The sequence below is a fragment of the Elgaria multicarinata genome, chromosome 3 (genome assembly GCF_023053635.1).
Source record: "Elgaria multicarinata webbii isolate HBS135686 ecotype San Diego chromosome 3, rElgMul1.1.pri, whole genome shotgun sequence".
NCBI lineage: Eukaryota > Metazoa > Chordata > Lepidosauria > Squamata > Anguidae > Elgaria > Elgaria multicarinata.
The window spans coordinates 108,434,558-108,457,281 of NC_086173.1; the positions used below are offsets into that span (position 1 = coordinate 108,434,558).

Below are 22,724 nucleotides of genomic sequence, written 5' to 3' on the forward strand. Positions count from 1 at the left end.
TACAACAACCCACCCTAGTGAACAAGCTACACAATGTTTGCGGAACAATCCACAGTGAGCCCAATAGAAGATTGGGCTTACCACAGGTTGTTCAGTCCTCCAGCCAGCTCCAGCACAAATCTCAGGGGACTTTGTGGCAGAACCTGTCTTGTCTGCCTATCCCATCCCCTTCCAAACATGACCCCATTTTCGTTCCCTGGGTGTGTGTTTTTTTAAAAAAATGTGCCCCAACATTTGCACAAATGGGGCCATAATATACTGTGAATAATATTTAAAAAATACAGCTACTGTGGATGGGAGCCACAAAAACCTGGTGACTCTAGATCTCTCTCAAGAGGACTTGCTGGAGACTTGGGCAAGTGTAGAATGGAAGCAGGGCATTCCCCAAGTGTCAGCTCAACACCTAAAACCATGAGGATCACCTTGCTAAGGGGGAAATCCTGACCCATTTTCTCCACCTGTCAACTGACAATGGCTCTCAAAGTTACCTTTTCAATTGCCTTGTAGGTTTCATACTGCAGTCTTTCCCTTTGACAGCTGAAACATACAAGGCAATAGGCAAGCAAGGAGATATATCCTGCAAGTGTGTACTTGCGCAACAGTGAAAAGCTGACCGAAATAATTAAAAAATTACAAAGATATTTCCACAAATTCTGGCCTCGCTTGCACAAATGTTGGGGCATGATTTATTTATTTATTTGTAAAGGGGTTGGTAAATGAGTGACAGCCCCTCCGAAATGCTGACTGGGCATTGGTGCAGGGGCTGTCACTGAAGCACAGGCGAGATCTGGGGCTTTCCACTCTTGCCAAGCAGCTTGCTGCATGATCACTGCACAACCCATGATGCAGTGGGTTTAGATGACACACTAAACCATCATGGTTAAACAACCCCTAGAACAAGCTATGAGTTGTCAGGGTGGCTTGTTGGCGAAAAACAAATCACATGCAGAAGCGGCCCAGGTTCAGACAACACGACAGCCCACTGTGGATTATTTCAAATCACAACCCATGATGTGTCATCTAAACCCAGTCAATGCAATACTTACAGGAAGGACTTCAGAATTGTTGCATTTTACAGAGACTGGGAAACATTACTTTCGTCAGGCAGGCTGAATGTTAGTGCCCAGAATAACTGGTAAATGTTTATTAATAACAGCTAATTGTTGGAAGATATACAGAGGTATTTCTAGAACATTTGGAAGGGGAAATGCATCAGATCCTAGAGAAGGTGACACCCTCTCTCTCCTAGTTAAGGGAAGGGGCTGATAAAGGGGAAAGGGGAGTTTCCCCTTACAAGGACAGAGAGAGATAGAAGCAAGGACTGCAAGTAGTAGTCAAGTGTGAGTGGACAGTACCATTTGGGTGCAGGTATTTCTTTCTGAGGATCTAAAATAGGATAGCAGATCTGCTGTAGAAGCAAACTAATTGCCAACAGTTATGCTCTACTTGTATATTTGTAAATAAACCAAATTGCAAAAGCACCAGAAGACTCCAGCACTCTCTCCTCCAAAGGAAGTCAGACCCAGGTAACACTGTCCCTGGAACCTTGGGTGGTTGTACTTGTAACAGTATTATTCACTTACACAGCACTCTGAAGGTACAACCCAGCATGAAGACATTCTGAGCAGTATCTGCTCTTGCACAGCTCTCGCTCATTTCAACACAGTTCATGAAGAGATTTTTCAGCTGTACTGCACCCATAATTAACAGAAAGCTCTACAAACATATACCACCTAAATGAAAATCAATAGGAACAAATCATACAAATAAGATTAAAAATCCCATTGAAGCCTTACCAAACTTGTGTTCTCACAACAAACTCCATGTTCTCACAACAAACTCCATGAATATTATTTTCATTTTACAGACAAAAACTGAGGCAGAAGCATAGCAAGTTGCCAGACCCAAAGAGCAAGTCTGTGATTGGATGTGGGTTGAACCCATATCTCCAAAGAGATGAAGTCGGCAGTATGCATTCCTGGAAATTTCGCTACCTATCCTGGACACCACCACAAAATGGCTGCCATGGGAGGTTGGGCAAAGGACAAGGCAGAGATGGTTTCTGAGCCCCAAGTCACTAACTCACAGTTTTAATCACCAACAAAACCTACTTCATACCAATCCCACCTGCAAGTAACAAAATGCATTAATTTTTTTAAAAAATTAAAAGTGTGAGGAGCAAGGCACCTTGGCAGGTAGCCAGAAAGATGCTTTGGGGCAGTCGGCGGCCCATGACACCACAATGCCTACCTCCCCCAGCAGTTTAAGCAATATAAGAAAGAAGTCACAACTATGCAGACCTGGCCTATTCTCCTAGCATAATAGGGCAAATGCAAGTGCCCACCACTGCTGACATCAGCCTCCTTTAAAAAAGTTTAATTTAAAAAATGTACAGCCCAGCACTCCAAAAGATGTGTTGGGTGAGGTAGCTGCAGTCCTTGCAATCTTCATTTCTCAGAATGCCACTGGACCCCAACATAGGGCCCAGAGGCATTCTGGGGAAATTAAAATGGTGACAGCTGCAGCCGCCTCACTCTGCACTTTGCTACAGTGTAGCAGCCTGCTCCCTATGAACTGTGCTACCACTCACCCCACCACTCCTGATAAGCTCACAGAGAGGTCACTAAGGCGACAAGCCTGGTGCTACCCTTACGACCAAGCTCAGTGTGACTGAGTTTTGGAGTATTTCTGCAAGATCAATGCGTACCCCACAACTGCATTTTACTAGGTAGTGAATACTTCAAGTACCCCATAGTATCTTATCCATTCCATGCATTAGCTTTGCAGCAAGAAAACAGTCTATTTGCTGTTTGCTATACTCTAATTTTGTTTTTAAATAACTATCTACATAGCTGGGTCCTGGGGATTTACACATCCTCACTGGAGGAAGTTGAGGGAAAGACTACAATACATCTTACACCAAAGCCACAAACACACATAAGCAAATCAGCTTGAGAGAAATTGAACATCCAGTAAATAATTAAAAAAAGAGGATCATTCAAAATTATGCAGAACAGGGAGGATCAATTCACTGGTCATCGTTCACATTTTAATCACTATCCAGTAAGTTCACAACTACTTTCCATTTGGCAATGATATTACCAATTATAATTCTAAGTGAAAGGGGGATCACATTTCCATAAGCAATATATTGTTCTTCAAGTGTAGCAACATCCCTATAATAGAGTGCTACCTCAGAAGAAGACAAGTAAATCCTTACTTCAAATGAACAACTGCATATATATTACATACAAATAAAGATTACTTGGAAAGTTCCTTAAGAGTCAACTCTGAACTGAAAGTCCATGCTCATATGAGCAAGTTATTCAGACTGGTGTGCTTCACATGCTCTTTTTATGTATGTTAGGAAGATATACTGCAAGGAAGATTGTGTTCATTAAAGTTATAGGAGGAAGTTCCTGAGTTTTCCATTGCTTTGCTTTCTAGTACAGTGATTTTCTTGTGGAAAGAAGCAAACTAGAAAGTTGTAGAGCAGGCCGTATTCTGGAAATGTTTATATTCAGTAAAGGTTTATATTATGTATGTTCTCAATGCATATTCTGTGAGCAATTGCTCTAAGAAAAGAAAAGGTAAACTAGTTTTCTCCCATTATTTCTCTGTTACTAAAATCAATGGGATTTAAAAGTGGGTGGACAATCATCATTGTTGATACCCTGCTGAAACATTAAGATTAGGCAGTGGCATGGAAGATCCTTCAATATCCAACAGACATGTGACAGTGTTTTATGATCTTTACAGCAAAATAATATAAATGGATTGTTATGAAACCTTTCCACATTTTGTTCTCTGTTTTTTTCACTTCAGATATGTTCAATTCTATGGTTCTAATTTTAGGGTTAAAAGTAACACAGGATAAACAGCAGCAAATAATAATAGAATTTTACAGACTCAAGGCAACAAAAAAGCCTTTTTAAAAGGTCTGAACTATTACTATTAAATGCTGCCAAAGCAGTAAAATCTGGAGGGGGGGAAAGTTGAGAAACTTGTGGGAAAGTAAGCAATCTCTGAAAACATCCAAGATAAGATATCAAACCACCACACTGATTTCGGACCTCTTTATCCTCCTCCACCCCCTATTCCAAATTTATAAACACCTCTAATATTTGCACTTTTAACTTATGGAGGTAGCAGTCACACCACTAAAACTAACTAGCAGAGAAAACAGACCCATTACCCACCTTAGTAACTTAAAAACGCAGGCCCTCTGATTTGAGCTAACATGTTTCCAATGTAAAGATTTTGGCAAGGCCTCATGTATTTGTTTCTCCCCCCCCCCCACCGCAACCCACCCAACCTTAGCAGATGTAAATTTAGGTATCCTTGACAAGTTCTTCACAGACATTGATAGTAAAATTTACTCTCCTAACACTCAAGGAAAATTTTCTAACTGAAAGTTTAGAAAAAAGAGATTTGTGCAACGTTTGTGTGTGTGGCAACAACAACAAAAACAGCCCTACTGCCAAGCAGAATTAGCTCAGTGGTGCCATTCTTTCCTTGCTAAGCCAAGCCATTACAGTTTTTTCGAACTGCACGTACATAAAACTCAATTAGTTAAAAAGCAACTAAGTTCTACCACTCCTGATGCCAGGATTTGTAAGGGGGGGACGGGACACTCGAGTGTAAAACTTGAGTACTAGGAACAAACAAATCTATGTCAGCAAAGCACAAACACGGGGGTGGGAAAGCAGAGAGGAGAGAGAATCCACCCTGAAGATGACCATAAAGTTATGTTTTCTAGCAGCTGTGTAGCTCTTTCTGCTAGGGACAGACTGTTGAGACGGTTCTTGAGGGAGGAGATGTGGGACTGAGGGGAAGAAAAGGGGAGGCAGCCCTCTGTGTCAGAGCTTTCTCAGAGCTGTACAGGAAATGAGAAGTCAAACAAAGGGCCACTCTGTATTCTGTAGTACAGACACCCTTCAATCCCCGGAGCTGAGTAGTAAAAACTCTTCATTATGCCCCAAAAACAATAATCGGCCTCAGACAAAAAGCCAACACACTACCCTATGATTCAGTCCTTGTCACAATCCGTCTGTACTCTACGTTAAAGTAAAGCATGTAGAGATAATGCTCATTTTCAAAAGAAATCCGTCCACACATAGGAAAGCTTTCAGTGGCTATAAAAACACATTAAACAAAAGTCTCATCTCGTAGCGACATTGAATTTATAAACATTTCACACATAAGAATAGACAATATCTTGTCTTTAAAAAGGTGCCGTCAGTGTCTCACTTTGAGGTAGAGGAGTAAATCAGCATTTCCAACTGAAAACAATGAAGACTGCAAAAGATTTTTTGGAATCCCAACTGTATTTAAGAGAAGACTCAACACTGCTCAAACTAGAAAGTAAGAGAGATCTTAACCTGACTTAAAGAGGCATAAAAACACAGCATAATATTAATCTAAGTTACCTTCATATTGTCGGAGAATGCCAATATTGTTGTTCATCTTGTCCAAGTACTGATAGTTCAACAGGTCCATCTTCATAAATAGCATTTAGTGGGCTAGCAAAGAAGACCAGCTTGCTTGCTTTCGCCCCCAAAACAGCGACAAGAACACAGACAAATGCTGTTGAGTAGTTCCTGGCTCTTTTCCGACTTCCACAAGCTCAAGGCCCAGCCTCCGACTAATCAAAACAAAGTATATTAAAAACGAATAGGGGGGGAAGGGGGAGAGGGAGGAAGAAATCCCCGTCAAAGGCTTCAGAACAAGAGACAGAGAGTTTAAAGTATATTGTGTCCTTAGTTGCAATTAAAATTGCTTATAGGTCTCACTCCAAATTGAGGGGGGAAACTGGAACAGCAAAGACTTCTTAGGACAAAGACATGCTAATTCTCCTCACAGCCCGCTGCAAGTTAACTGCACTGACATGCAGGCTATGCTTGGTATGACTCCTATGTAAACTAGCTTCCTCTTTCTAGCAGACAGAGATGACTGAGCATGCTCACTGAATCCCTGGAGCTCTTCAAATGTCAGGGATATTTTCTGCACAAGATCAGTCTCTAAATGTACAGAGTGTTTGAAAGCAAGACAGAGAAGGAGGAGGAGTCGAAGACGGCACAGAAGGGGCCATGTCAGATTCTGCCCTTACAGGAAGCAGAGTTGCCACTGCACAATTGGAAAAAAGAAAGAAAGCGCAGCTCTTGGTAGAACATTAACTCAATTTACAGCCAAAGATTTTTTTTCTGAAAGGATTTTTGAGATGTATGAAGCAGAAGTCAACTTTTTCTTTAAGTTTTCTCCTTGATTTTTATGCCATCTATTGCTTTAATTTTATTTTACTTCTAAGCTATTTTTAATTGTAAATGAATCTCCTTTCAACATACGTTAATAAAAATGTTACATATTTATTAAAGAATTAACATAACAGGCCCTTAGCAAACATTACCATTAGATTATCCACCATCTTCATTTAAGGTATTGTCTTATATGGGTTTAATCAGGAAATTAGTACATTTGAAATAGTTACAGAACCTTTGAAAGTGTTTTTTTTAAGTTCTAAAAGTTGCATTTAATCTAGGGATTTTACTATTTAAGCCTTCTTTTTCTTGAAAGAAACAAAAAGGATTGTTCTTTTCAGCACTCATATTTCAGGATGTGGTTTGTTTTGCTACACTTCAAACCTTGATCCTAAACTTTCATCGTTGTTTATACAGATGCATGTGAATCATCCCACGAGGTGGAACATCTGTAATCAGTGTTATTACATGAATCTTGAGTCAATGAAAATCAATCTGTTGCTTCCCTATAGTAGATCAATGGCTGAAAACCAATTTACTTTCCTAAAATTAAAGTACCAAGGGGGAAAGCCAGGAAATTAGAGATACAATATTTTGACAATAATTTCCTCTGGATTTTATGTACTTCTTTGCTAGGTACAATTTAAAATTATTGAGTAGGATCCAAATTTAGTCACACTTAGAATAGACCTACTGAAATCTATGGGATTTTAGTTAGACATGACTCACTTAGGTCCCAATGATTTCAGTGGGCCTGCTTTAGGTATGGCTTAAATCTCGATCCAACCAATTGTTTCAGAGAAAAAGGCTGTAATATTAAACACAAATGCCAGAAGTGCACTTGGTTTACCTGTAAGTAGCTGATAATGAAGGGAAAATGAAGTACCAAGTTCCCATAGGGCTTATATGTCAAGTTCCATTCTCCTTTCTAGACTTCAAATCCCTTCATTTGATTCATGTTCAAATAGAATGCCACACCTACCAAAAAGAAGGGTGAATGGATCTCTTACATTTAAAAATGACGTTGCTTTTAAAAAAGGACCATGTAATATTTTTCACTTTCCAGAAAGCATGAAAAGAAATTGCAGTCACATAACTTCAACCAAAAGAACACAGGAGCTCTATTCTGGGAATTGTACACCTTTTGATTGGTTTACTTCCTTGCTCAGTTCCTTCTCTGTCCAGTTTTAAAATGTGGTCTGACCATGCCCACTTCTTTTGGTTGACACCAATTCACTGAAAGAACCTGGCATTCTTGTTCCAGCTGTGCTAGGGCACTATTTAATTCTGGATGTGCTATGTACCTAATTTGTTTGTTTGTTTTTTGGCAAGGGGTGGTGGTGGCATAAACAATGGCACAGTTTGAGAATCAGAGACTTGGACAAGATTATTATTATTATTATTATGGCAGATTCTGAAAGGTTGCTGAAAAGAAGAGGGAGATTATCAGGGCCCTTGAGGGGGGAAAGAAGTTGTTAAAATTGAAGGAAGCATATTTAGTTTGGATATCAGGGAATGCTTTTTAATTTTAAGGAACAATTCAGCAATAAAACAAGTTTCTAGATATCTGGAATCTTCTTGCCTTGATGCTTTACTGCAGACACTGCATAAGAACCTATTACTGACAGTATTCTGTCAGATTCAAAATAAAGTCCATTGTTCTGTTTTGATCCTGGATTTTAAGTCTTAAACCAGAATGTAACAATATTTATAGCCTTTCAAAGAGTGTGTGCAGCAGTTTAGAGGAGCACATAGGCACCTGGATTTTCGGTTTTCTTCCCAGGAGGTACTCCAAGAATCCCCTGTAAACTGCTCTTTAAATCCTTCAACTTTTTTAAAAGAAACAATACAGGATTTGGGATGAAAGCTTTTTAAAAGAGAAATGCTAGTGGTGGATGCATGACATGGCTGGCATATAATGACAACCCATGAATTGCTGGGGAGGAATGCAAACAAGTGCGCTGCCTGCTATCCACTTGCTGTTTCCACTTTCATCCACTTTACTGTACAGCTCAGGAACACCCAAACCGAGCGATCTAGGTTGCTGAGGTTAAACAACCCAGAGTTTGAACCCATGGTTTGTTGTTGATTTCAAACTCCTGGTTGTTTAAAGCTCAACAGCTCAGAGTGCCAAGTCCTGCCATTAATATTAACAACCCAGGAACAGGGCGGGTGTTGCTGAGTTGTTTAGTAAAGCAGATACAAAGTGGAAATGACAAATGTATGGGACATAGCGCGTTCAATTGTGCTCAGCCCCGAAAACCCAGGGGTTAGACAACACATGAATTAAACAACCCATGAATTGGCATTATGTGTGAACCAGGTCTATGGCTTTCCAATAATACATGTACCCAACCTTAAGATGTATTTAACCTTATCATGTATCCAACCTTATTTTACGAGCTTATTTTATATCCCCTAACCCATATTATTTAATTACGTCAAATGAAGTGGTAACCCAAAGCCTTGTTGAATCCTTTCTCCATCCAATCAACACAGATTTCTGTCTGACAGCTGTAATTAGATTTGTTTGAAATATTATTTTGTAATTATGGCAGAATCTGAGGACATAACAAATTATCAGAATCTGGAAATATGTTGACTAACTAAACTAGATATTTTCTCCAAAAATGCTAGTAGTAACTGGATACCTGCAACACCTACTAGTGACTAATCCATTCAGTGCAAACAGGCTGGCCTAATATTCATACTTTTGACTGTCTCTTTCCCCCCCAACTCCTACACACACAAACACTTTTTCTACCATCTAGCCTGATGAAGAGTTCTGGAGAACTTGAGCATTCTGGAGCATTTTGATCGATCCTAATAAAGGTTCTGCCTAATTGCGGATTTAGGAAAAAATTAGGTTCTGATTATTTCTGTCAACTGTTTAATCACAATTTCTGTCAACTGTTTAATCACTTTCAAGCTAAGCAAATTATGTTACATTGACCGAATCGTTATTCTACGTTTCAAATTTACCATCTATATAAAATCAGTAGTCAGGTTTCTTTAATTCAACTTTTAGTTCTGAAGTTGTAGAATTATTTCCACTTTACTTTTTAATATATTTTAAATTTTTACATCCTCAGTGCTCTTCCTTTAAAGACTTCCGTAGTGGCATATTTTCATCTGGTCTCCTAATATTTTTCCATTTACTTTCACAACATAGACAGGCTAGTCCTATGGTCCCATTACACCAATGGCCACAATGCCAATACATTATTATGCCAGTGTAAATGTATTAATTATTATTATTATTATTATTACATTTCTATAACGCCCAATAGTCAAAGCTCTCTATGCAGTTTACAAATAACAACCTTAAAAATACAATGTTGTAACGTAATATAAAAAAACAATTAGCAAACAATATAAGCATGCACACATGCGTGCACACACACACAAATAATTTTTACTATCAAAAATACTTGCAATCCTTTGTGCTCTCGGCAGCAAAATAAAAAGCAAAACATTAGTACAAATCAGAGATAATGCAGCAACCAAAGCCTACTCTCACAGCAACACTGGGTACTCTGCCATTGATCCACCAATCACAACACTGAGCACTGAATACATCTCAATAGTAGCCATGCAGGGAGGCCACCAAAGTGCAGCCATGACAGACACTGTGACAAGATCATGGAACCAGTCTCACACCCTCTCCCACACACAAGCACACTGCCAGGAAGAACTCAATTACCCGGTTCACACAATCACAGGGTGGTTAAGAAGTCACAGTGGCTTGTTAACCACTCCGCACATCCCGGTTGCGTGTCATCCCAGATTCACATAATTACCCTTACTGGTGCAAGTTGCTGTGACATCCAAACCCAGCGAGGGTGAGTGGTTGAGCTTAAAAAACCACCCAAAACCCATGACCTGTTATTGGGCTTGTTCTCAGGTCACGTTAAGCCAGTTGAAAACAATCAATGGTGGGTTGGTTAATCACTCAGTAAGCCACACTGATGCTGTCAGATGATCAGGCGCTCACTGGCTTGCCATGATTTGTTTCCCCTTTGTCATCCTGCCTGCTCCCAGCATATATCCCAGGGTCTTTGTGGCACATTTGTCTATACCGCCGTTGTAATGAGATTCTCTCCCCAGCCCTGCCCCTTTCTTGCCTTGTGAAGCACCTGGGTTGACATACATGAGTCAGGTCTTCAGAGTGGAGGGGCTGGGATGAGGTAGTCTTATTTCCTTTCTGTCACACTTTTAAAAATGCCTCTTTGCTGCTACTTGCAGCCCATTCCTCTTCCTAGCATAGCTATGCCTGCATGCGTGATTGACTTACTTCTAGGTAAGTGTGCTTGCCCCTAATTTGGGACCCTGGTGATTTGAAAGGGATTTAAGTCCCCCTTCTTGTTTTTATGTCAAAATCCCCTCCCCAGGGAAAATGGTTTTTAAAAAAAGAAGCTGGAGGAGGAGGGAGATGGAGGAGGAGGGGTGGAGGGCATTGCAGGAAGCAGCCAGATTTTTCATTGCTCTTGCCAAGTGCCTCTGTAGCCTTTCACACAAGCATGTAGAACCCACTCTGCCAGATTTGATTGTCACAACAAGCCACCCTAAAGAGGCCACACTGAACAGCTCAATAACATGGGTTCTCAGGGTGACTTTTGCGTCGTTTACAAACCACGCTGAGGAAATTGCACCAGGTTTGTACAACAAGCCACGCTGAAAAAAACAAGAATGACAACCAACTTTGGTTGTCATGCCACGCAAACCAGGCCTTAGGGTTGCTGGGTAGTTTGTTAACAACCTCAATCAACCACCCTCACTTTCCAATGCTGCAACAAGCTATGCCACATTACCAGCATGCACTTCAACTGTACAAAACAGGGCAGCACGGTTACTAACAGGGACTGGCCGATGAGACCACATCACGCCAGTCCTCTTCCAGCTTCATTGGCTACCAGTCCAGGCCCAGGTCCGATTCAAAGTGCTGGTATTAACATTTAAAGCCCTAAACAGCTTGGGGCCAGGCTATCTGAAGGAACACCTCCTCCCATATGTACCTGTCCGGACCCTAAGATCATCGTCAGGGGTCCTTCTCCATGAGCCCCTGCCAAAGGAAGTGAGGCAGGTGGCTACCAGGAGGAGGGCCTTCTCTGCTGTGGCACCCCAGCTGTGGAATGAGCTCCCTAAGGAGGTTCGCTTAGCATCTACGTTATTTTCTTTTAGACGCCAAGTGAAGACCTTTTTATTCTCCCAGTATTTTAACAGTCTATAAATTAATTTTAACTTTGCTTTTTTAAATTTGTATTTTAAATTTGTATTTTTGCATTGCTGCTGTTTTTATCTTGGTTGTGCTTTTATATTGTATTTTATATTATGGTTTTATACTTTGAATTGTTTTAATTTTGTAAACCGCCCAGAGAGCTTTGGCTATTGGGCGGTATAGAAATGCAATAAATAAATAAATAAATAAATAAATAAATAAATAAAACCACCCTATAGTTGTGCAAACCAGCCCAGAGAAATGCACATGTTTAAATATTTTTATCTCACTTTTCTGTCCATCAAGCACCCACAAGGTGACTAATAATACAAAGCAACAGAGACATCATCAAACAAAAACGAAAGGCACATTCAGTTATCACTGGGCCTAAAAGCCCTCGGGGGGAAAAAACACTTTTCACTATCCATCAAAAGCCAATCAATGGTTAAGCCAAGAAAGTTTTTCAGAGGAGAGCATTTGAGAGTCTTGGTAACACCACCAAAAATGTCCCCTCTTATCTGCTGTATCACATGTGGCAGGCCAGACACATAGCTGAGCATCAAAAGATGACCTGCGTGAGCAGGCAGGTTTATATGGCAGGAGGCAATGCCCCAGACATTGCCTTTAAATGGGGCTCAGATACCAACTGGAAACCAATGAGACAGATTCTGCTTCTATAATGTATACATGCCAGGCCCCTTTTAGTCTAGCAGCTGCATGTTGAACCAGATGAAGTTTTTGAATGGCTGCCCACACATAGTGTATGTTACAGCAATCTAATCTGCTTAGTACTGTGTGATAGTAAAAGCCACACCCTTCTAGGGAAGAAGGATGGGAAGGTGCTGCAGTACTACTGTCCTGCTTTTGGGTTTTCCATGGACAGCTGGTTGGCCACTGTGCGAACAGTATGCTGGATTAGATGAACCCTTGCTCTGATCCAGCATGGCTCTTATGTTCTTATATTGACGAAGTGATGAAACCCCATGACAATGTGTTTTCATATGCAGTGTATGTTATCTTGCTGGGACTTAAATTGTCCTGGAGCTGTGCTTTCATTAGCTTCTGAGTTAGACAGAATCCTATCCTGAAGTGTGGCTGGAGTGGCAGGTGGGAGACAATCCTCTCGCCAGCATTTTTCTTATGCAAGCATATCAGTGTTTTCAGAGGAGGGACTAAGTCAGAACAAGTATGGAATCTGAATTAAGTCCTATTCTTCCCCTGCCAGCCCAACTCTGATTTTCTCTTTGTGCTGGTGGTGTCTCTCTGGCATAGGGTTGCTCTGGCAATTTGCATCAGCCCCAATGTATATTCACTATATCGGCATAGCTTCTCATTCTACCAATGCAGAATGAGTAGTGATCCTATCCCAGCATAACCAGTATAACTCCAGGATAGGATGTACTGTTCAAGACCTGTGTGTTCAGCCAAATTTCTTGGCTTCAAGCATGCAAGTATTCCTTTGGTTAATAAACCCCTAAAAAGAAAGCTAGTAGATATCCTGGAATATTGTTACCATCTCCCTCACTCCATTTCCCCCTCTTTTACATACTTTATTTTGTTCTACTATTGAAACATTTCTCAAACTTCTATTTTCACTGCAGTAGAGAACTGCATAAAATTTACTGCTAAAGCTAACCCGTTTTTTTAAAAAATTACTTACATAATAATTCAAATAATGGAAACAAAAACCTGGTGGTAGTAGAAGATATAAACTACGTACTCATCCTTAAATGACAAACAGCTCTACACATACATTATTAAATGTTATTACAAAAAGTTGTGAATTCCCCTCTAAGTATATCTCTTACATTACCAAAATCTGCTTTGTCTGTTTTTCCAAAGCAATAATTCCCACTGGTCTTATAAAATAATTCAGTGAGAATGTAACGGTATGCAAGAAGCTCAGATTGAAATGCAATCATTGCTAATGTGTCATTCTGGAATGTGTTCTATACATGAGGAAGTCTAATATCAGCATATTTCATCCTCTACATTTATTGATATCTATTCATTTTACCCAGCCACCACTTGAGTATTCAATTTGAGGGTGCTCTTTTTTGTTTCACACTACTGTATCACTTATTAATACCACCAAACACACACACAAAATTGTGGCAAATTGGAGACCAAGCTTTCTTGGCTTCCATGGACCTGAGCCACTTCATCAGATGCTTAAAAGGTAGCCTTCAGATGGCAGATAAAAGGAAGTACTTCTTCACACAGCACATACTTAAACTATGAAATTTACAACCACAAGATTGATGGCCACCAATTTGAATGGCCTTAAAAGGGGGTTGGATAAACTCCTGGAGGAGAAGGCTATCAACGGCTACTAGCCCTGATGGTTATGTGCTACCTCCAGTATCCAAGGCAGTAAGCCTGTGTGCACCAGTGTCTGGGCAACATAGGTGGGAGGGTGCTGTTCCACCATGTGCTGCTTGTTGTTCCCTGGCTGACAGCTGGTTGGCCACTGTGTGAACAGAGTGCTGGACTAGATAGACCCTTGGTCTGTTCCAGCATGGGTCTTCTTATGTTCTGATAGTGTGTGTGTGTGTGTATGACACACACACACACACACAGAGAGAGAGAGAGAGAGAGAGAGAGAGAGAGAGAACACGTCTATATGTATCACATACAAAAGTTCCATTCAATTCAGACTTAGAGCACATTCGTATGCGTCTTTAGATGAGGAAGAGGCCTACAACTCCCAGCATTCCCCATTGCTGAGCGTAGTAGTACCTTATTTTTTTTCTTTAAACATGCATGGAACTGCACCTTTAATTGAGAATGTGTGTTTCTTTCCCACTACAGCTGTTAGATAAGCACAGAATAGCGTTTAAAAAAAACTATTGTGAATGTGGCTATCTTGCAGCCCTCGCATGCTGAGGTGCACTGAGTGGATACTTGGGAGAGGGACTTTTTCAGCAATAGCTCCCCAGTTATGGAATACCATTTACTGAGAGGTCCAGCTGATGCCTTCTTAATCATTTCAGCACCAGGCAAAGCTCTTTTTATTGTCTCAGGCCTTTTCATCGTCTGAATTTTCTGCATAGTTTCATCCTTAGGGTTGTTTTTCTGATGCCTGCTTCAGCCTGTGTTGTTCCTTTAAACTGATTATTTAATTGGGATGTTTGTTTTTAATGTGAATTTTGGGTTTTATTTATGATTTTATTGTATGTCACCTTGAGAGCTTTTAGCTTTAAGGAAACTAATACATTTTAGAAATGAATAATGGGCTCTGCATAAATACTTCATAGACCTACTAACTCTTGTATAACATTGCCTTATGAACCCATTATTTAGGATTTTTTTTCACTCTTTGTACCTATTTGCAACTGTACCAGCTGAGGATAAAACTTCATGTATCTGATAAAGTGGGCTCTAGTTCATGAGAAAGTTTATGCCACAATAGTGTTTGAGATGCCACAAAGTTTGTGGTTTTCTGCTGCAAGAGGGAATTGTTGCAAGAATTTTAGACGCATTCATTTTTCCAGGTAAATGTTTAGTACAATACTGCCCCCTACAGGCCATTTTGAAAACTACATACACTTCTTCACTTTTCAATAATTGTTGTGGAATTGTATAGTGTTGAAACTTGGCAACTGTCCAAAGTGGTCAACTTGTTTTCATTTTTCCTTCCAACATTCATTAGGTTTTTCGAACAATTTGTTCAGACCAGCAACAATTATTTTATTTTAGAAAAAGTTTGTCAAGTACTTAGGAAACTGCATAGGCTTACTTTTAAAACACGAAACTCATTTTTGCAGTTACTAAATATTTGAGTTTCTGTCTCGATATATAGGATACAATTTCTCTTCTGGACAATGCCCAAGTGGCACGAACTTGTACATTTCAAAAAAGAAAATGTTAAGACAAAACTTATTTGCGAGATCACTTACTAAGTAATGTAAAGCATATAGCCTGGTATACAAAAACAAAAGCAGAACCAGGTATGTTTTTGGATGGCATGGATTTTAAAATAAAATAAAATAGGCAGCTATTTTGAGCAAATGTTCATTTGATGTTGATCCTGATTGAAAAATTAAACAATGAATTCCTCCTTAAAGAATTTATACTCAAGTATTACAACATGAATTGTCCAAAAGTATTAACCTTTACTACCAGTTGGGATTAGTCAGCTGGACAAAACTTAAAGAATTTACCATAGGAATTTAAGTCCTTCAAAACTAAGACATTGATGAAAGAGATGATAAACATCATTATGCTTATCCTTTGTCAAACGGAACAACCAAAGTGTGTGTGAGAGGGATCAGTCCATTCTCTTGACCCTGCAGATCTCTTCAAAGTCAAAGGATTTAATAACTGTAATAATTAATCAGGTAATCTTTCTAATAGGGAGGACCAGTCAAGGGTGCATATTATTTTAGTGGAAAGGAATTTATAATAACAACAACAATAACAACAACAACGCCACGAGAAAAAGGCAAGTTGAACAATCCATGTAGTCTAAGGACAACTACCAAATCTAGTTGTTAACTGATTACCCAAGTCAATCAGCCTTAATGAATGTAAATCCAGGGCTGAGCATATTACCCATTTCCAAGTACAATGTGCTTAAGACTTATATGTATATTGAAATATTAGAAAAAGTTGAGGTATTTGCTCCAAGACAATATTCTAAACTAGCCTGCCATTGCAAAGAAACATTATTAAGAGCTCACCTCCACAGATCAATCAGGTGGCAAGTGGTGTTTACTGAGATGGCATTTAATTTCCTCCATAAACATTGTTGGTCTATTGAAACAAGCGCAGATGAGAGGTCTACAAATGTGATATATAACTTTTTTGATGGACTGTTTATATACTTTTGGATAAGATAGTTCAGAACAAAGCACTGATCTATTGTGCTGTTCCCCTTAAGAAAACCTGCCTGCATCTGGGAGATGGTGTGCATAGATGTTAGCAGGAATATCAAGTAGATTTATTGGGCAGTAATTTTGAGGGTCCCCTCAATCACCTTTCTTATAGATTGGGACTATAATGTTAAATGTCCAGCCATTTGGCAGTATTCCAGTTGAATTAATTGTTGTAAATGGCGTTGCTGGGATTGGTGCCCACTACTGTGGATCCATGCAAAAGAAACTACCCTGTTTCCCCGAAAGTAAGACATCCCCCGAAAATAAGACCTACTTCCAGTTTTGCCTTTCGCTGTAATATAAGGCATCCCCCCGAAGATAAGACCTTTTTTTTTGTTCAACAATAAATGTGTACCGTATTCTTCCTCATGGAAAAATAAGACATCCCCTGAAAATAAGACCTAGCACATCTTTGGGAGCAAAAATTAATATAAGACACTGTCTTATTTTCGGGGAAACAGGTAGCTAAAAGTGGGCTAGATGGAGAACTATTAGGTGGATTCACAGTTGGCTACAGAATCGGACTCAAAGAGTACTTATCAATGGGACCTTCTCAAACTGGGGAGAGGCAACAAGTGGGGTACCACAGGGCTCAGTCCTGGGCCCAGTGCTCTTCAACATTTTTATTAATGATTTGGATGAGGAGGTGCAGGGAACGCTGATCAAATTTGCAGATGACACAAAATTGGGTGGGATAGCTAATACCCTGGAAGACAGAAACAAACTTCAAAGTGATCTTGATAGGCTGGAGTGCTGGGCTGAAAACAACAGGATGAAATTTAATAGGGATAAATGCCAAGTTCTACATTTAGGAAATAGAAACCAAAGGCACAGTTACAAGATGGGGGATACTTGGCTCAGCAATACTACAAACGAGAAGGATCTTGGAATTGTTGTAGATTGCAAGCTGAATATGAGCCAACAGTGCGATATGGCTGAAAGAAAGGCAATGCTATTTTGGTCTGCATTAATAGAAGTATAGCTTCCAAATCACATGAGGTACTGGTTCCTCTCTATTCGGCCCTGGTTAGGCCTCTTCTAGAGTATTGCGTCCAGTTCTGGGCTCCACAATTCAAGAAGGACGCAGACAAGCTGGAGCGTGTTCAGAGGAGGGCAACCAGGATGATCAGGGGTCTGTTAGAGCAGTACAACAATGGAATCAGTTACCTAGGGAAGTTGTGGGCTCTCCCACACTAAAGGAATTCAAGAGGCAGCTGGACTACCATCTGTCAGGGATGCTTTAGGGTGGATTCCTGCATTGAGCTGGGGGTTGGACTCGATGGCCTTGTAGGCCCCTTCCAACTCTGCTATTCTATGATTCTATGATTTCAGTTGGCAGCATATCCCATCCTGAAGCTTCACCTAAGGAGAGACTCCCTATAAGGCTTTTAATTTCTGCTTCAGTAACAGGAGGCCAAAAAGGTAGCACCTCTAGAGCTGACTTCTGAGTACTTACAAATCAGATATTTTAATAAGACCAATGAGGAAACAGAGGCAAATTAGGAATTAACTGTTTTAATATATTTTATTTATTACTCCAAAGAATGCATCCTCTCATATTTAACAGTGGCTGTTATATGTAAAAATAACAATAAATAATTAACCTGCATATATAGCAAAGTGGGTGACAAAAGTACAACCCTTTATGAATCAAAATTAATTAAAAAATGATAGAATTTATTAATAAATTCATGAAAATGGATTCAAAACGTTATGCCAATGGCATCAAATTCCAATAACATTTGGTTTTGCCAGTTTATGAGGATCAGGCAAAAACAATTAAAACAAAACCATCAACATTAGTAACAAAGAAAAATACTTATGTCTCCGCTAGTCCTCCACAGTGTCAAGCAGACATAAAGCACCCATTCCCATAAAAAGAACTGAGAAAGACTGTCCAAGACTCAATGAATATGCATGAAATTTAATCAGACTCATTTTCTAACCTATACCTATCACTATCAGTTTCAGACTCTGCTTCAATGCCAGTGCCGCCTAGAGGCAGAAACACATCTTGCTCTTCCATTTGAGAGTTGTAGTCTCAGTTTGCAACCTAGGACTTGCTTGTCCTCAGTGCACAGAAATTATAATAATCTGATAGAAATCATTTGGAGAAGTAAATATATGAACACCTTGTCTTAAACATTTTATTCATTATGCTAAAATAAAACACTCCATAATCCAATTTTCTTAATTTTTTTCAATTCTTCAGAAAGAAAGAAAAAAGGCTTTGGGGGGGGGGGAAGGGGGGAAATGTTTCCCCCCAAATTTTTCCAGTTTCCCCCCGGGCCTTCACATCTCTGGGAGTCTGGGTATATTTCATCTTCAACGGAGAGATTTAGAAACAAGATTGGTCATAGACCCTTATGCTCAGTAGTCTCATCCAGCACATGTTCTCTCCTTGTTAAGGAAATGCCACTGTTACCCAAGATTGGAATTCTATTTGGAAAAACTGTTAAAATTCATCTAGCAAACTGATATCATCTGCAATACCACCTATTTTGCCAAGGGCAAAGTGGGGAGATGTGATTAATCAAATGTATCACTGTTGAGAATTGCCTGAGGAAGCAGTTTCTTGGCTCACCATCTTTTGCTCAGTACCACACCCACTCTATTTAAAACAGTTTAGTAATTTGCAAGTCCTTTCATGCAGAACCTGTTTGACCTGTTGAACTACAGTACACAGAAAAGGCAAAAGACACTGGGCAGGGTACCTCTCTGCAGTGATGTTAGTATCTACCTGTATAGGCAGTCATAGGTAGTGCTACACAGGGACTCATGAGTGGGCAAGTATTCCTTCCCTCCCAAATTCCCCCACCTTTGCTAGTCTGCTGCAGAGCTGAGTATCATTTCCTTACATCTTGCACATACAAGACAGCTTGCCCTTACTCAGAACCTGCATTACCCATTCTTTGCTCTTCTCATGCCAATATTTTTTCCTAGTGCCACTATTGGCAGTATCCAGTTATAAACAGCTGGGAGGCAAAACTAGATTTGTGTGGGTCAGAGAAACTGTGAGATTCTAACTATGCCATAATTCTAAAACAGACATTATGCATTTTTTAAATGCAGTTTGCTAAAGTCAAGAGGAAAAAATGCCACTAGATGTAGTAATGGAACCTTGGAGCTAAATTCCTGATTTTGCAGCCTAAGGCACTTCAGTGCAACTAGGGAGAGGTTGTACTGCAGTAACTATGGCCATAAGGAAGCCAAGTCAGAATTTTTCCTGGGGCTAACTAGAATGCAGAAATGGAAAGAAATCTGCTCTGACAAGTTTCCAGTATGTGTTACATGGAAATACTCTCTTCATAAGTCAGCAAGTACTCACTTCAGAAGTCAGCAAACATATTATTGACTGTTTTCACCAATTTTCATCTCCATTTGTAGAGGACAGTACTAGTTCATGCATATATTTATATTTATAACAAGGAGCCCAGAACACAGTACTGTACATGACAGGCCCACCACATTGCCCCACGCTAAGCACTGGCCAGACCTGCTCAGCTTCAGAGAAGAATTACAACAAACACCTCGAGAATGCTCTCTTGGGACTAGTTCGATTGAAATCATGTTTTTACTCCATAATTGGGTCATTCACAGACCTGTGAACTCGGAATGAAGACACCTTTCATGTCTTCTCTCATTCCCCTTCATGTAACCTCTGCTGGCCTGCAAGCAATTAAATAGTTCTATTTTGCGAAGGGAGGATGGGGGCTAGAAATAAAGAACCCTAATTAAATCAAGGCAGAAATGCAAGTACTGCTGAAATGAAAAATATAGGACACAATCCTATACCCACTGATCTGGGAGTAAGCCCCTTTAAACTCAATAGGACTTATTTCTGAGTATGTATGTTTAGGATTACACTATTAAGCAACAACTGAGCCAGCCATATTTTTCTGGTGTTTCTAAGTATCGTAGAAAACTCGAGACATTATCCACTTTGGCTGTAGTCCTTCACCTAATGTGAAGGACTACAGCAAATTGATAATGATGTCTTTACAGGCTGTAAATGAGGTATCTTCTACCCTAATCGTTACCATAAGGCAAGCCCATTCAGTTGATAAGTAAAGGTCAGGTTGTTAACCCTTACCTCATAATTGCTTTTCTGTTGTCCATATGCCAAAAATGGAAGAGTAATTGCTATCCATAACTTTGTAATTCTCTGCACTTCTTTCATTTTCAGATATAAAGGTAACTATTAATGATAAGAAGCACCTACTGCTATTCACCTTTTGCAAACATTTTCACATGAGTATTCTTAATGCTAGCTTTAACATGGCTGGACATACAAATAAAATTTCATATTATAGGGAAAGGGTTTAGAAAAGCCATCTGTGGCACACATGACTTCCACTGTTAAAAGCTCATAGGAGAAACCTTTGAGTCATGGAGCGGAATTGACTTTTTCTTCTGTGTTGAAGCAGACAGACCAGACCCTCTTTATGGCAAACATTCTCACGTTTCACTCTCCATCTTTTTTAAAAAAAATGCTCTTAAAAAAGAGAAAAGAAAACTTCATTAAGAAGGCACAAAAAAGTTCTGTTTTATGATTTCTTTTTCTATCCCAACAGAAATGGGTCGCATCACAACTTGTATACACTACACAGTTATAGTAAATTTTTATGTCTTGTTTATTAATTTCTGTTCTCAAAGAGAGTGGTCCTGTTATTGCCTTGCATTGTGTGAGAGATAGAATTAGACATTTGTGTTGAGAAAAAACTGGTAATTTGACCTTGGGGGAGCTAGGGGTGGCAACGGCCGACAGAAAGCTCTGGCGTGGGCTGCTCCATGAAGTCACGAAGAGTCGGAAACGACTGAACGAATAAACAACAAAACACATACTTACTCATGAGAGTTTCATTTACAAGCTTTGAAACATCATCAAAGACCTGTGTAAAGCAAGAAAAGTCACCTAGCTATTTTGTTGTTGTAACCCTTTTATTACTACATGTGAGATTCTGGTAATGCATGTTTACTAGTATGAACATGAAGCACAGATCACATTTCAAATAGACATTTTCAGTCAGTCACCAGATGGAAAACATACAGTGTATTATGTACCCAAATACTCTAAGTGAAAATCTATGTGTTACATGCAAATATGTTCATGAGGGCATATCATTGCACATTTTTGTTAAGAAAATCTTAAGAGTACAATTTTGAGCAGACAAGTTACAGGAGAAGGGAAGTTTACCCCTTTCTCTGCCTGGAGTTTTTTTTTCCCCCATTTCAAATCCCTCCCAGTAAAATCTGAACAAGCTTTATATCCAAACAAAATCTCTCTTCCCACCCAATGACTGGTACATCCACCCAAAAAGCACACCGCCTTGACATAATTCATAGTGTAAAAAAAATCTTTCTTGGAGGTCTTCTGTTAGACAGTGGTGGTACAAAGACATGAGTAGCATGATGCCTTAAAGCAACTTATCCCAACCTGGTGCCCCACATTTGCATTGGATAACAACTATCATCATCCACACCTAGCATGACCAATCAGGGAAAATCAGTAGCATTTGCAGAAAGTTATAACAGGCAGTTAACAAAGACCGTTGTTCTTTTAATGTCTGTTTTTTAATTATCTTCATTGTGACTGGAATTATACTGATGCATTCTTGTATTTTTCTTCAACATCAATTGGGTAAATCAGTATTCCACTGCCTATCCTAGGAGTCCCCAACTGGTGGGTTGAAATCCACTCTTAATGGTCAAATCAGACATGATGGGGCTGTTATTCATCTGTTCATTCACATATAAAAACCAGAAAGGGCAGCTACCTTGACAGGAAAATGACAGACATACCCCCCATACGCACTTTCCCAGAGCTGAGTATGGGAGAGAGAAATGAGCCTGAAGCAGCTGAGGTGAGAAAAGGCATAGGAGGGAAAGATTCAGACCCCCTTACCCCCTACACTCCTTTTATTCTCAAAGTAAGAGAATGGGGCAGGACAAATGGGAGAAAATACTTGTTCCTACTATCACATCAATTTTGGCCTCAAGTCACAGGACGCTCAAGCCAGTGCAGAAGCATGGCGCTGGGAACAAAACACCACCAGTTTTATTTTGAAGCCAGAGATTGGAGTGATGGATTTCTTGTATGGCACTTATTCTTAAATAAAAATTGGCTGTTTTCATTTACACTTGTTAATTTTTTAAAAGTGACTCAGGATAGAAAGGAACAAATCAAAAGGACAAATATGTGAGAGTCATATTTAAATAATAATAATCATAATCATATTATTTATTTATTTATTTATTTGTTACCTGCCTCTCCCTTTGGATCGAGGCAGGGAACAACATTAGTACAAGAATCAACACATCTTAAAATTTCTTGATTTTACATTGATCTGGGTAGGCCTGCCGGAAAAGGCT

General features: G+C 39.6%; 1 protein-coding gene across 2 annotated transcripts in view; it reads right to left on the bottom strand.

The window, feature by feature from the left end:
- VGLL4 (vestigial like family member 4) overlaps positions 1 to 22,724 on the bottom strand; it is a 125,667-nt gene that overhangs the window by 72,931 nt on the left and 30,012 nt on the right. The window contains exon 1 of one of the 2 annotated variants that reach the window (XM_063121213.1): positions 5,430 to 5,931. The exons of the other annotated variant lie outside the window; for it this stretch is intronic. Coding sequence (XP_062977283.1) covers positions 5,430 to 5,514 — 85 coding nt within the window. The 5' untranslated portion in view covers positions 5,515 to 5,931. Of the gene's footprint in view, positions 1 to 5,429; positions 5,932 to 22,724 lie in introns of those variants that run through there. 2 annotated transcript variants of the gene reach the window in all.